At 38.3% G+C, this 14,040-nt stretch overlaps 1 protein-coding gene across 7 annotated transcripts in view; it reads right to left on the bottom strand.

Moving 5' to 3' along the window:
• Trps1 (transcriptional repressor GATA binding 1) overlaps positions 1 to 14,040 on the bottom strand; it is a 240,359-nt gene that overhangs the window by 178,480 nt on the left and 47,839 nt on the right. For 5 of the 7 annotated variants that reach the window (XM_060389423.1, XM_060389422.1, XM_060389426.1 and 2 more), the window contains exon 3: positions 3,583 to 4,712. In XM_060389423.1, the coding sequence (XP_060245406.1) occupies positions 3,583 to 4,712 (1,130 nt within the window). The remainder of the gene's footprint in view (positions 1 to 3,582; positions 4,713 to 14,040) is intronic. The other 2 variants (XM_060389428.1, XM_060389429.1) reach the window with 1 other exon arrangement.

Below are 14,040 nucleotides of genomic sequence, written 5' to 3'. Positions count from 1 at the left end.
CACTTACTTTTCACTTCTCCCTCACGATGGTTTATGCAGTCTTAGCGAAGAATAAGCTTTGGAAATTCCCCTTAATTTGGGGAAGTCTGGCAATGCATTAAAACTCTATTTTAACTAGAATAGTTACTTACAATTGCTTTGTAAGAAGGCTTTTGTCCTGCTTAGGTTTGAAACATAAATGATAACACTAAACGTGTAGATAAAATGTTAACCAACAGCAAATGGTGCACTATTTAGAAATAATTAATAAAAGGTATGAAGTAAGAAAAGCAGAGTCATGCACAGAATATAATGACAGAGACAAGGTGAGTTAGGGGACATTAGAAGTCTGCATAAGCACTAAGAAAGGATGCTAACTCGCCCATTTTCACTAAGCTCTTATGGAATCCACAATGAGATTTCTCGGGGTTCTGCATCAATTCTGTTTCAGGTGGAAATGACTCCACACAGATTGTACAATCATGCTGACTTTTGTTGCAGTCTCCCTCGCTCTTGGACATAAAGCACACAAAGCCTAGAATGTTTCCTAACAATAACATAGAATGATAGTAGAAATTCTCTAGAGGACTACTAAAAATAAATGTAGAATAATCTAGAAAGACAAAATTGAGATAAGATGAAATGACCTCTTATTCTAGTTTTTAAAAGTGGCATTTGAAGAAAATACTTTCATAGCTGATTGAGTTTTAAGCACCTTCATAACTATTTTATTTTACATTCCTAAGGCATCCAATGTGACCAGCATTTAGCAATGTTTCCTTATACTTTCTAGTAGGGAATCATGACTCTTGAAATAATAAGGCTCTAAATTTAAAATAATTCTATAAAGACGCTCAGATTGTAGATGAATAACCTAAAATGCAAAAGGTCCTTAGATCAACAAAATTATGTCAGTATTTAAAAACTATTAGTTAAGTACTCAATGCTCTAAAAACACATTCTATTTAATTTCTTAGCTAATAAAACTCTGAGAGCTTGCCTGAGATTCAAAGCCAACATGCAACTGTCTTTGTCATATACCCTTAGCTCCTCAAAATCTTCTAAAACTCTGTAATGAAACATTAAAATGTAACTCACCTTGGAGCTGTCAGTATTGAAAACTATTGTGGAGGCAAATGCTCCTGGGAATTCCATTTGCATAAAGATATTTGCCCAGATCTATGCATGCTCATGTGTTAAACTGTGCAGCTACCGTGTGAGGTGAGGGAAGCATAGTATCTTTCTGGTAGGGGTTACTTTCATTACTAAGAATTAACTAAATCTGGACATTATTAAAAAATCTCCTTTATTCATGTTGTTCATTTCCCCTAAGATTATTTCCTTTATATGAAGAACATAAATACTCTGCTTATTTCAGACAAAGCTTTTAGTAATAGATTAGACTCCTGGAGAAAATGTGTTTGCCCAAATCATCCAGTTGCTAGGTATACCAGTTAGGTGTGTGTGTGTGTGTGTGTGTGTGTGTGTGTGTGTGTGTGTGCTTGGTGGGTATACGCATGCACACACAGACATACATATGCATATTGTATATGTATTCCATTATCCTCATGATTAAAGAAAGCAATAAGAATCTCTTCAAATTCTTATAGCACTTTCCCACTATATGTACAATATGCACAAACTCATCCATGCTTGTGCATCCACACTAATAAGAAGCGAGGAGAAGCTGATGCTTGCTACCCAAAAAGGAATTAACATGCAGCTAACATCAGAGAAGACAGAAGCACTCATTGCAAGTGTGAACACATATTTGATTGCAGCATTGTGTCTTTCCTAGGACTGACCTTATAAATTAAACAGTGTAAATCTCAACTAAGTGTTTTCTGAACATTTTGATTCACAGCGAACATTAGGATGCCCTTCAAATTAACATCTAACATTATTGGCCTATTGTTGGACATGAACTGCTTCATTACTGATGACTCAGAAGATACACATACAATGCCACTAACATAGAACTTGCAAAAAGAACAAAAGGCATTGTTGAATGTCATGATATAGAAACTGAAATAAGCAGACTTTTTTTGTTAATCTAGGGTATTGAACCTACAAATAAAAAGCATTTCAAATAATAAGTAAAAGCTGAATCCAATGGCTCACCCCTCTAATCTCAACAGGTGGAAAACACTGAAGCAGGAACATTGCCCAGGAGTTTGAGGTCAACATGGGGTCTATGGTGAGCTGTATTCCAGCTTGGGCTATGGTATGACCATACCAAAATAAGTAAATATATAAAATGAGAAAGTAAATAAAAACCTTACTTTGGTGCTTAGAGGTAGAATAATAATAAAGCACCAATAAATTCTCAGCTCTGCACACCTTGCTTCTTTGAGGCTTGAGCATAATAATTCCAGTTTATCATAAAGTCTCAGCCTAAAGCTTTCTTCCTTGGGGCGGCACTTCCTGACTTGTCATTGTTCAGCTGTGCTCTCATGATGTTCATCTCAAGCCTAGTCTTACGTTTCTCAGCTCCCCACTCCTAATGATCTGTAGGTGCCTTGTCCTCCCTAGTAAAATGTCAGTTCCATATGGCCACTGATGGTGCCTATCTGATTTACTCCTCTACACACAATGCCTGGTAAAATATGCAGTGCTGAAAATAAGTAGCAAACACGTAGGTTAAAAGAATGTTTAATGTAAAATCATCTCTAGAAAGGATGGACAGTAAGCTGTAGGGGAAAAGAAAAACTTATAGGGAGAATCAACTAAGTAAAAGAGTGTGTGTGTGTGGTGTTGTCTAGGTTAATGAATTGAAATAAAATGTTTTATCTGCCTCCAAGGAGTGACAATACAACCAAATTCAGGTGCATTACAAAATATCAGGTCAACATTCTTGTTTGTACACCAATGAGTCAAAAATTCCGTACAACTATGAAAAGTGAGAAGAACGTCCAATCTCATTTAAAAAAAAATGGACATGTTTTCAGACTGATTGCTTTTAAAGAATAAAATGTATTCTAGAGAATAAAATGCTCCCCGAGGGGGAGCAGCCTTACTAGGTCACAGAGGAAGACAATGTAGACAGTCCTGATGAGACTTGATAAGCTAGGGTCAGAGGGAAGGGAAGGAGGACCTCCCCTATCAGTGGACTGGAGAAGGGCATGAGAGAGAGGGAGGGAGGGTAAGGTTGGGATGGAATGGGGGAGAGGGCTACAGCTGAGATACAAAGTGAATAAACTGTAATTAATATATATATATAAATAAAAATTTTATTAAAAATAAAAATAAACCTACACACACACACACACACACACATTCTAAAAGAATCTTTAATTTGAGAGCTGTCCCTTCAATAATTATAGGATGCAGCATCATACTTGCTTTGCAAAATTATTAAATTCTTCCATCATCATCATCATAACTGGGAACTTGAAAATGCACTCTATACCCAGGGAACGAGAACACGTGAGTAAATTAAAATCTGAAGTCACCACATCAACCAACTTATCATCTGCAAACCTATAGATCTTCTATGTGACTGCCCTGTACATCCAGCCACACCACATGCAGCCCCATCAATTCCTGCCTCCACTCTCCGGGTTCTATGATTCTCCTGGTATTTTTGGTCCCCAGAAAACTTACCTGTAGTGTCTCGAAATCTCTTCTTCCACCTGGGTTATAAAATCGCATTTAGTGCACGAGTGTTCCTTGCTTTCCTTGACAGCCTGCTGCCCATCAGATCCTAACAGGTGGTTTGCCTCTTGTTTGACCTCCGAAGCTTGGGACTCATGCATGGTCTCATAGTGAAAGAGGAGCACATCTACATCAGGGGTAGAGAAGGAACACTGGTGGCATTGGTGTTTGACTCTGGAACTGCCGGCCACCCCAGGAGACAAGTGCAACAGCAAGAGCGCACAGTGGGAACAATTACTCTTTCTACAAGCAAACGGGTAAGTAATTTCGCCAAGGTGCTTTTCTGGGCTGCAAAGACCTCTGGGACAGAATGGACAGTGCTTAATGGTACACTTGTGGATGTTATGGAGCTGTTGGTAATGACGGAGAAGTGGACCCACTACAATCACATCAGGGCCATGGCTTTTGGAATATCTAAAGTCACAGAACTGACAGTTATAGCTTGTTACCATATTATCCTCTGCTCCCTTGCTGGGGAAGTCCTTCTTTTTAGCCCCACCTAAGCCCTTTTCTGGCTTGGTTAATGGCTCTCCTTCTACACTTTTGCCTAGATCATTCTGATTAATGACAGTGCTCCTGGGAAGCTTGTCATTCAACTCTGGATTAAGGCCGCTTGACTGCAATGCTCCATGCTGCTTGCCATAATGTTCTAGCAGCTTAAGTGAACTAGATGACTCGCAGCTGAAACTACAAAATTTGCACCAGTAATAACTGGTGGACTCTGTACCATTTTGTCTTGAGGAATCGAGAGGCTTGATGGGCACTGAGTAGCCGACAGGGGTGTCATCTCCCGCTTTGACTGTGATCCTGTCCTGCCACTTTCCTACGTCTCCAGAGTCACTGGCTCGAAGCGCAGGGATGGATTTGTTAGAGTTCTTCTCTGAGGTCTTCGCACCCTCGGAGGAGGGGAGAGACACTTTTATTTTATTCGGATGAGTCTGAAGAAAGTGTTGTTCTAGTTCAGTTGATGAGTTGCCCATATAAGTAAAATTGCAGAATTTGCAGCGGAAATACTTGGTGTTGCCTTGACAGTCTGGAGTTTTCCGCCCAATGCCAATGAATGTTCCACCTGACGTGACCTGGAGTGTAGAAGAGATAGAAATTATTTTAGACATACCATAAATTTAGTCTCTTCTCTGCAAGGGAGTGTTATTGTCAAGTATTCAACACTTTTATACACTGACAGTACTTTTCCTGTTTCTTGGGGAAACAATTGAACTATGGGGGAGGCATCTTCACTTCTCAATAGTGATTCTTTAACAGTTTCATTTTAGGACAAAGGATGAGGACATGTAATGAAAGTACTATAAACAATTCAAAGATCTGTAATATATATATATCTCATATATATATGAAATATATTTCATATATATATACATATATATACAAATATTTGTATATATATTTGTATATATATTTATATATGTGTATATAATACACATATATACATATATATTTCATATATATATATTTCATATATATATATGAAATGTATTTTCAACTGAGTGGGGTTATTCAACGTGACGACAGAAGCACCCAGATAACAAGGATTTTTCCTTCTGAAGAGCTAAGGGTTGCAATGAAAACCCTTAGCTCTTAGGCAGTGGCTTTGAGATCACTCGTTGAAGGGGTTCTCCAAGAAAATATGAGTCTCAGGCAAAGGTTGCAGGTAAATGTGAGGTTGCAGGCAAAGAGGAGTTTATTTATTTATTTTTTTATTACAATTTATTCACTTTGTAGCCCTGCTATAGTCCCTCTCTCTTCCCTCCCAATCTCACCCTCCTGCCCTCTTCTCCTCCCATGCCCCTCCCCGAGTCCACTGATAGGGGCAGTCCTCCTCCCATTCCATGTGACCCTAGTCTATCAGGTCTCAGCAGGAGTGGCTGCATTGTCTTCCTCCTGGCCTGGTAAGGCTGCTCCCTCTTTCGGGGGAGGGGAGGTTATCAAAGATCCAGCCACTGAGTTCATGAACAACACAGGGGCCTACCACAGAGAGCCTCGAAGACTCTACTGAGCAGGGTATTAAAGCAGATACTGAGAGTCATAGCCAAACTTAGGGCAGACTGCAGGGAATCTTATGAAAGAAGGGGGAGATAGAAAGACCTGGAGAGGACAGGAGCTCCACAAGGAGAGCAACAGAACCAAAAATCTGGGACCAGGGGACCGAGACTGATACTCCAACCAAGGACCATGCATGGAGATAACTTAGAACCCTTGCACAGATGTAGCCCCTGGCTGCTCAGTCTCCAAGTGGGTTCCCTAGTAAGAAGAGGATTTTGTTTTAGGTAAAACAATGGTCCTAAAACTAACACACACAGAGTTTCTAATAGAAGGTTAATGGTGTACAATGAAACCAAAATAAGATGAAGCGGTTAAGAATACTGGTACCATACAGAGAATTTCTAATGTCTCTCAGCCAAAGAATGGAGAGAAACCTCTTAGGGCTCTACTTGGTTAAGACTTTACCTAATACATAAGACTCACCATCTCTGGGTCATGGGATGGTCAAAGATGAAAATAAGTCAATCACCCATGAAACTCTCTACAGTTCTACTGTCTCTGCTAAACTCAAGTTGCATAGTAAGACAGGCATGTTAGCACACAATATAAATTCAACACTCAGAAGACAGGTACAACTACACAGAGTTCACGGCAGACTCTATCTCAAAAAGAGAAAAATAAAAGAGGAAAGATTACATTTTATTGGTGAGTTGTAGGTTTTATAAGGTACTTTATAAGAAAGACCTCTTCCCTTCCCAACTACACTTAAACAGGTATCTCAGTTAAGACTCATGCTGAGCCAAAAGTCATGGTTTGAAATTGAAAAAAATAAAATAAAAAAGAAAAGGAAATAAGGAAGAAAGGAAGGAGAAAGGAATGGAAAGAAAAGCACTTCCTTCAAACATCAGTGATTTTTTTTTTCTTTCAAATTTTTCCGGGAACCAGATGTAATGTATAAAGCAAATGGCAAAATCATGCTCTGCCTGCTTCAACAGCTGCTCAGCAAATGACATGTGTGATCGCTGCTCATATCCAAATCATTCCATGAGAAAAGTCTCAGGCTTCTCAAAATCACTTGATGGCTCTACTTAAAATGTAAATTATATTCTGTAGTGCATTCCACAATGCTTACATCTCTCCTGTATAGAACTATAATGGAAGCTTTCATTGGCTTCCTAAAAGGGCAGGATCTTGATCAAGTAATTTTACCTCTCTAGCCAACAGCTTCCTCAATCTGGGTAACTTCTAAATTCATACCCAGCGTTACAGTTCTAGGAAGGCAACACCAACACATAGACAACTTGATACTAACTGTACATTAAGATGATTTGATTGTTTCCTCATTCTTAATCAGAAGATGATGATTAAATACACATATAATCATTTAACTCACGCATACAGTTTTCAGGCTATCAAGGACAGGATCAGAGCCATGAGAACTAGTAATGGAGTACCCTCCCAGCCAGAAATCTGAGAGCCAGCAGTTTGAAAGATGAACAATGTCAAATCCTTGAAAAAAAAACTATCTAGAAAAACATTATTACACTGATCAAAAAGAGCCAAAAGTTGCACTAAACAGATTATATTGCAAAACTTCTACATGGACTTCCCAATTCACTAGAATGTATTTTTTAAAAAATGCATTAAGTGGGATGCTATTATCAAGCACTTTGAGGATTTAAACTTGGATCAATGTGGTAAATACAGAAATAGTACTGGTTCATAATAACAATAAATACAAAGTGTAAAACTCTAGAGATGGATATTTTAGTTCTTTTAGCTACTACATTGCTTCAATATTCTGAGATACCTAATGAAAACGCTTCAAACTTCTGCTTAAACAAGTGAGATTCCCGAGAATCTGCCAAAGATCATCGCTATTAAAATAATGCTAGGTTTAAAAATGACATGTTTTTAACAACTTGAATAATTTCTTAATTTTCATCAATTTAATTTAATTAAAATAAATTTTAAAATTTTAAGAATTACAGGTGGGCATAAAATGCTGTGTTAGGGAATGCACTACAGTGAAATAGTCACAAGAATGAAATAGTATTTAATAAAGTGAGCTATCCAGGAAAAATCTCTTGTCAACATGAGGAATGGATCAAATAGATGGGAGCTGGTGACATCAGTGGTGAATTCAAAACACTTTGTTCAAACAGTACTCTTAGCATAAGTGAAAGGTTACATTTGCTGTTACTAGGCTAATGATCTATTTATATTCATTTAGGTTACATGAAGAATGTTTTACTAATATTTGAAGCATGTAAGGGCTCCCTGCATTTGAGCTGAAGGAATAAATGTGATTAAGTACAAACAGTAAGTGCTCTCCAACACCAGAGTCACCTGGAATAAGAAACCATAACAATTCATGGCAACTCTATCACTGTATTGACCTTCAAAAAACCACTTAGCTGTGCCATTTCATACAACAGTAAATGAGCATAACCTCCCAATGGCAAATTAACATTATACATAAAAAACAGCCCAAGTAACACACACACACATACACACACACAGGCATGCACACATGCAAACACATGCACACACGCATGAGTGCACGTAACCAAAAACAAAGAACAAAAATCAGATCTTAACTTATTTTCCCTTGATAATAATAATGATGGTATTATTATGTCTTATCCCCAATTTTAAAGTTCAGCAGTATTTTTTTTTAAAAATCTATTCATTCTGCGTAGTTTTTCTTTATAATTTAATGCATACAGTTTAACAGAAGTATCTCACAAGAGAATTGAAGAATATGAAAAGACTGTTTCTTCATGGTCTATATGAATTCACTTGTTTCCTCCTGACAACATGCATTAAAATGCTATAAAAATAGTATCTAAAGGAGTTTGTCAAAGAAAAATATTTTAAAACCTCAGAATTCTTAAAAAGGACATTTTAGAACACGTACTCATTTTCAACGCAGCAGAAAAAGGAGTTGTTTGAACTACACACAAACTCTTTCTCAGATGTGGTTCATTTTCAAGCACTATAATTGATGGCAACACAGAGAAGTATGAGGGTGCTAATTTGAGAGGACTTGAGGTTATGGGCTGATAGTCAAAAAGGTAACACCTTAAAGTAAAAAGCTAAGTCATTAAATGAAAATCATTGTTAAAATAATCGACTTTCGTACTACTTGAAGAAATCTGTAAGGGATGGACGGGGCTAAGAATAGCTGTGCCCAAAATTAACCTGCTAATAGACATGAGGAATGCTGCTGCATGTACAGAGCACCAAAAGCACATTCCAGAATACCAAGCACACTGCAGTGATGTGCTCCTGATGGAGAATGAGTGCTGAAATTTTTCAGGAATGAATCTAATTATATGGCAATCTCTCCACTCTCCACACGGCTTATTCCTGCAGCCTGTTCTTATCAGTGTCACTACAATGATTCCAGTGAATCCTTTTTCACATTTATATTCAAAAGAACCAACTAAGTGGAAGGAGTGGTCAAATTTTAAAGTATTCGGAAGGACACATTTGAAGGAAACATAATACCTATTCTTCACAGATTAAGAGTTTACTTAAAATTTATATTGTCATTCCACTCAATGTAACTGGTTTTCTTAGGGTCACCTGGTAGCTGGAATGACAGAATACCAATATGTCATGAACCTAATCTCAGTAAGAATCTGGATGCCAAGCTGAGGAGATGGCTCTCTGCAGGTCAGAGTGTCTGCCACCTAAGCATGAACTCTTTAAAGAGCCAGGCACAGCTGCTTTTGTTCCTATAAAGCTACGGCTTTGAGAGACACACAGAAAAGGCTCTCTACTACCTGCAGGCCACCAACCTAACTGCAGTTTCAATGAGAGACACTGTTTTAAGGGTATAAGGTAAAGAGAGATGGTCTTCTAGCATGCATCTGTAAAACTCCATACCTTTACATGCCTAGACAACTCCATGTCACACACATACACACAAAAATAAATGTTAAAAATAATTTGGAACTCAGCCTTTTATGGAAATAAAAAAACGAAGTGCAAGTACATTGTAGGCAGGGTGTTCGTCACAGGACACCTCTACCTCCAGGCTGCTTCTTACTGGAGATGAAAAGAGAAGTGTGTGTATGGTGCAAGAGAATATAGAGGCTGGAGAGTTACTTGGCTTATATGCACAAGCCTTTTGCTGGGTACACTGCACTGACAAAGGAAATGAAAACATAGGGGAAATGAAAAGGGAAATAAACGGAAATGGACTTTAATAGGAAACTGAGTCTAATCCCTGAAGGAACAGAATCTATTTCCTCCAAAGAGGTTGCTGTGGCACTCCTACTGGCTGAGAAGCACCAGTAATCAACAAGAAATGATAGTCAAGAATTCACAAACACATGCAACTTCACTTAACAATCTCACACATGGGGTTAAAGAGATAGTTCAGCACTTAAGAACACACACTGCTCTTTAGAGGATCTGAGTTCAGCTTCCAGAATCTATGTCAGGTACATGCAGCTCCAGTAAGATCTGGTACCCTCCTCAGGCATCTTCACTCACATACACACACACATAGACATACACATAAATAATGTAAAGTGGTTTTAGAAAAGCCGCATTAATGACAACAATGAAGTATGTGCTGTTTCTGCTGACTTCGTAGTTCCATGATTACAAAAGAAAACCTAACCTAAATTGAAAAAAAAAAAAAAAAAAAAACAGAAAAGGGTTCCAGAGGCAATGCGGGATCTGGGAACAGGCAAACTGATATCTGCAGAACAGCCTCAATGCAGCACTCATGTAAAAGGCTACTCAGGTGGAAGGAACCTGAGTGAAGTCAGATATGAGAATGAACAATGAAGGGCCTCTCAGGAAATACCGAGGGATTTCCAAAGGAAAGAGGAGCACAGGAAAGGAAAGAGAAAAGGAGGAGGAAAACCAGACCAAGAGTGAACTAAACAAAATGAGGGGAGAAAGGGTTGCAGGCGAAGAAGGCAAATGACAAGGAAGAGCTGCAAGAAGAGGATAGAAAGAAAACATGCACAGAAAGAAAGCAGCACCGGGCAGGGGAGAACGTGCAGCTAGTAGAAGCCCACGCAGCACAAGCCTGACGCAGCAAGTTTCATCCTATCGCAAGTGAGGTGTGATGATGTGCACCGGCAATCCCAGCACTCCTACTGTGAGACAGGAGGCTGAGACAGGAGAACTGCCCAGACACTCTGGCCAGCTAGTCTGTAGTAGATAGTACAGCAGCAGAAACCACAGGCCCTGCCCGAACAAGCTGGACAGTGAAAAGCAACCTCTGTAAGTTGTCCTCTTATCTACATCACCTACATACCACATCTCACACACACAAACACACAAACACAATACAGCACACATACACACACACTCACATCCACCACCCATACATACCACACACAAATATATACCACACACACACATCACAAAACACTACACACACACGACAAACACACACCACACCACATATACACATATACACTCACACTGATGACACATACACACCACATACAAACACACACACACACACATACTGCACATCACAAAAACAGAGTAAATTAAAATTTTAAAAAAGAAATCATTCTGAATTTACTAAATAAAAATAATTAATTTTGACAGTACAAGAATAAAGAAGAGTGGAATAAGCCCTCAACTGTTCAGAATAAGAAACAGAAATCCAAAACAGTGCCAAGATCCCAGCCTTGACTTTCTAAAATTGAACTGTGCACATAAAATGGTAAAAGAATTTCTGATAACTCTGTTTTCACATATGTTGGCTCAGAGTGGCAGTGGGATCTTCTGGCTGCCCAATACCTGGAAAACAGGACTTAGAACAAACTTCTTATAGGTTTCCTATGCTCTTGAAGACAAGAGTCCAGGTGATCTTTACATTTACATCTTCAGGTTATCTCAAAGTGAAAGTGGGGATGTCGGACAGGCAGTATATCTCAATCCTTAAGTTCCTCATTGCACCCCACACTTTTCTCACTTTCAGAATGAGTGAAACCCAAGGCTCCTAGCATAGCCAGGATGTGCCGCATACTCAAATTAAACAGTCTAAAGATATTTCCCATTCGTTTTTCTGCATCCCTGCTCTCAGTGTAGGCCAAAGACAGGTGTAATTACACAGCCTTGTAGATCACAAAAGGGGGAGAACATCCCTTTAATGTTAGTCTTCATGGACATACCAACTAAAGATGACAATTCTCACACCATCCATCAGATCATAAATTCTTAAAACAAAGACCTGTGAATGAAGACACTACGAAAGAAATCAAATGCATGCAAGAAACATCCCTTAATTTGGGAAGAACAATGCATTCTTAATTGAATAAGGCAAAATTTGTCCTGTACTCACTCCATCAGAACTAGTTTCTGTAGCAAGAGAAGCTGTGAAAATGAATTACAGTAATTAAAAAGAAACAAATCAACACATTTAATTTTCTTTTCAGTGATTTCAATTATAAGCCTAGTAAATTCCAATAAGGCAGCATCATACTGCCTGGATTAGATAACAGATAGTCTCAAGGAGATCACAAATTTCTGCACATTTAAAATGATTCAGCATGGGGATCGAATGGCTCATGAGCTACTGGGGTTGTCTCCCACTTTCTTCTATTTGCATTACATGCAATTTCCATTTGAAGAAGCAGTGTGCTAACTGTTATGAGGCCAGGCTTCTGGAGCCTGTCCATCACTGTTTACATCCTATAGACCCTAGTTATGCAACTCTCTGCTCCTGGGCACAGTGCTTTAATCCCTCTATACCTGTGTCCTCTTTCTGTCTAATGGATATAATGGTAGTGTCTACTTCAAGGGTTTTTATGAAGATGAGTTGATTAATCCACATAAAGAACTCAGGAACACATCAGCACAGAAGTCCTTAATAAATGCTAGCTATGATTAAATATAAATCTAAAACTGGGGGAGGAAAGCTATGTGCAATATTTGTTATGTATACTTAAAGATGATGAAAGAGCACTAGATCACCTTAAAAATGCTGAAAACATACATGCTGCATTAGCTGTTCAATAAAAACCCAACAAGTTACGGGGCCTGAAAATTCATAAATATTTGTTAAGATGTGAAGTCAAGGGATTAATAAGAAGTCAATACATGTTTGGTTGAATGTTCCTCAGAACAAAGAAAATCAGAAAATTAAATGATATTGCTCTTTCTCTCGAAACTTTCTTGCAATGGGCACTCACTGTATATCTGTGCTTTCAACAGCTGCAAGTTTGCTGTAATTACAATGACCCAAAGAATGAAAAGCACTCAATAATCCGCAGGGTTGATACACTTAGCAGAGCAGGCCATTGGAAAGATAAAACTTTTATTAAGAGTTGAATGAGTCTAAATTTGATTGGATGCACTGATAATTATGGTTTTTATTCTAAACATTCTGCCTTGAGAGAAACACTGATATTTTAGAAAATGACACACGTTCTTTAAATGATAACAAACAAACCAAATATCAAAGAGGGATGGACATTTATCATTCCACTCTCATCATTCCACTCTGAGCCAAATGGAGATTTAACTGCCATGCAGGTAAATGGATTAGTTAGGATGGTCAAACTTCTCCTCCTGGGGCGGGGGGGGGGTGCCTTTACATTATCCAGCTTAGCCATCTCCACTGATGAAAATAACCTGGTAAATGCCAGAACTTTGCTTTGCTTTATGGCCTTGGGGTGAGCATATGTTTTATTTTGCACACTTTATTACTTGTTAAAGAGATACAGCCCTGAAAATAATTCTGGATTCATATGCCAAACATTCTGTATTCCATAGACAGTCTGAATTGATTAAAGTCTCATTCACCAGTTTTTCTAAAATGAAATAGTTCTTAACTTGGAAAACAAAGAAACAGAACCTGCTAAGATCTACAACTTCCCTTATACTCCAGATCAAAGGAAACTGCAAGGCAAAAAATAAATATTTGGAAGTAAAATCCAAGACAAGGCAAAATAAACCACAATGAGATTAATGTTCACAGGTATTTTGCTTTTGTTTGTTTGGGGGTTTTTTGTTTTAATATTTTAATCAAAACTGCAATTCCCATGTTTAACTGAATACACTATATGTTAAGGACATATAGCACTCCTATAGTTAAATGTGTTCAAAGTCTAAAAAACAATGGATAGTTTCCTATCACTAAAATCTGTTCTTCCAGTTTCTAACATTACAAATCGTACAACTGTGATAACTTAACAAAGGGGTCCTTCCCGTAAACTTAAGATTTCACTAAAGGTCAAAATGAAGCTCCCAGATGGAATCCAGTAGCTCCTTTCCTGGAGTCCTGAATAATGTAGAACAACCGAAAAGATCTGCTAATATGGAAAGGTTTGTGTGCATCTTGAGCTTTTATCAGCTCGGGATAGTGTAAACACTTTCCCGTGGGAAGCACAACTTGACAGGACTCCTAATTTTATAACCTGA

This window comes from Meriones unguiculatus, chromosome 8, assembly GCF_030254825.1.
Source record: "Meriones unguiculatus strain TT.TT164.6M chromosome 8, Bangor_MerUng_6.1, whole genome shotgun sequence".
Taxonomy (NCBI): domain Eukaryota; kingdom Metazoa; phylum Chordata; class Mammalia; order Rodentia; family Muridae; genus Meriones; species Meriones unguiculatus.
This window is presented reverse-complemented; position numbering and strand designations above follow the sequence as displayed.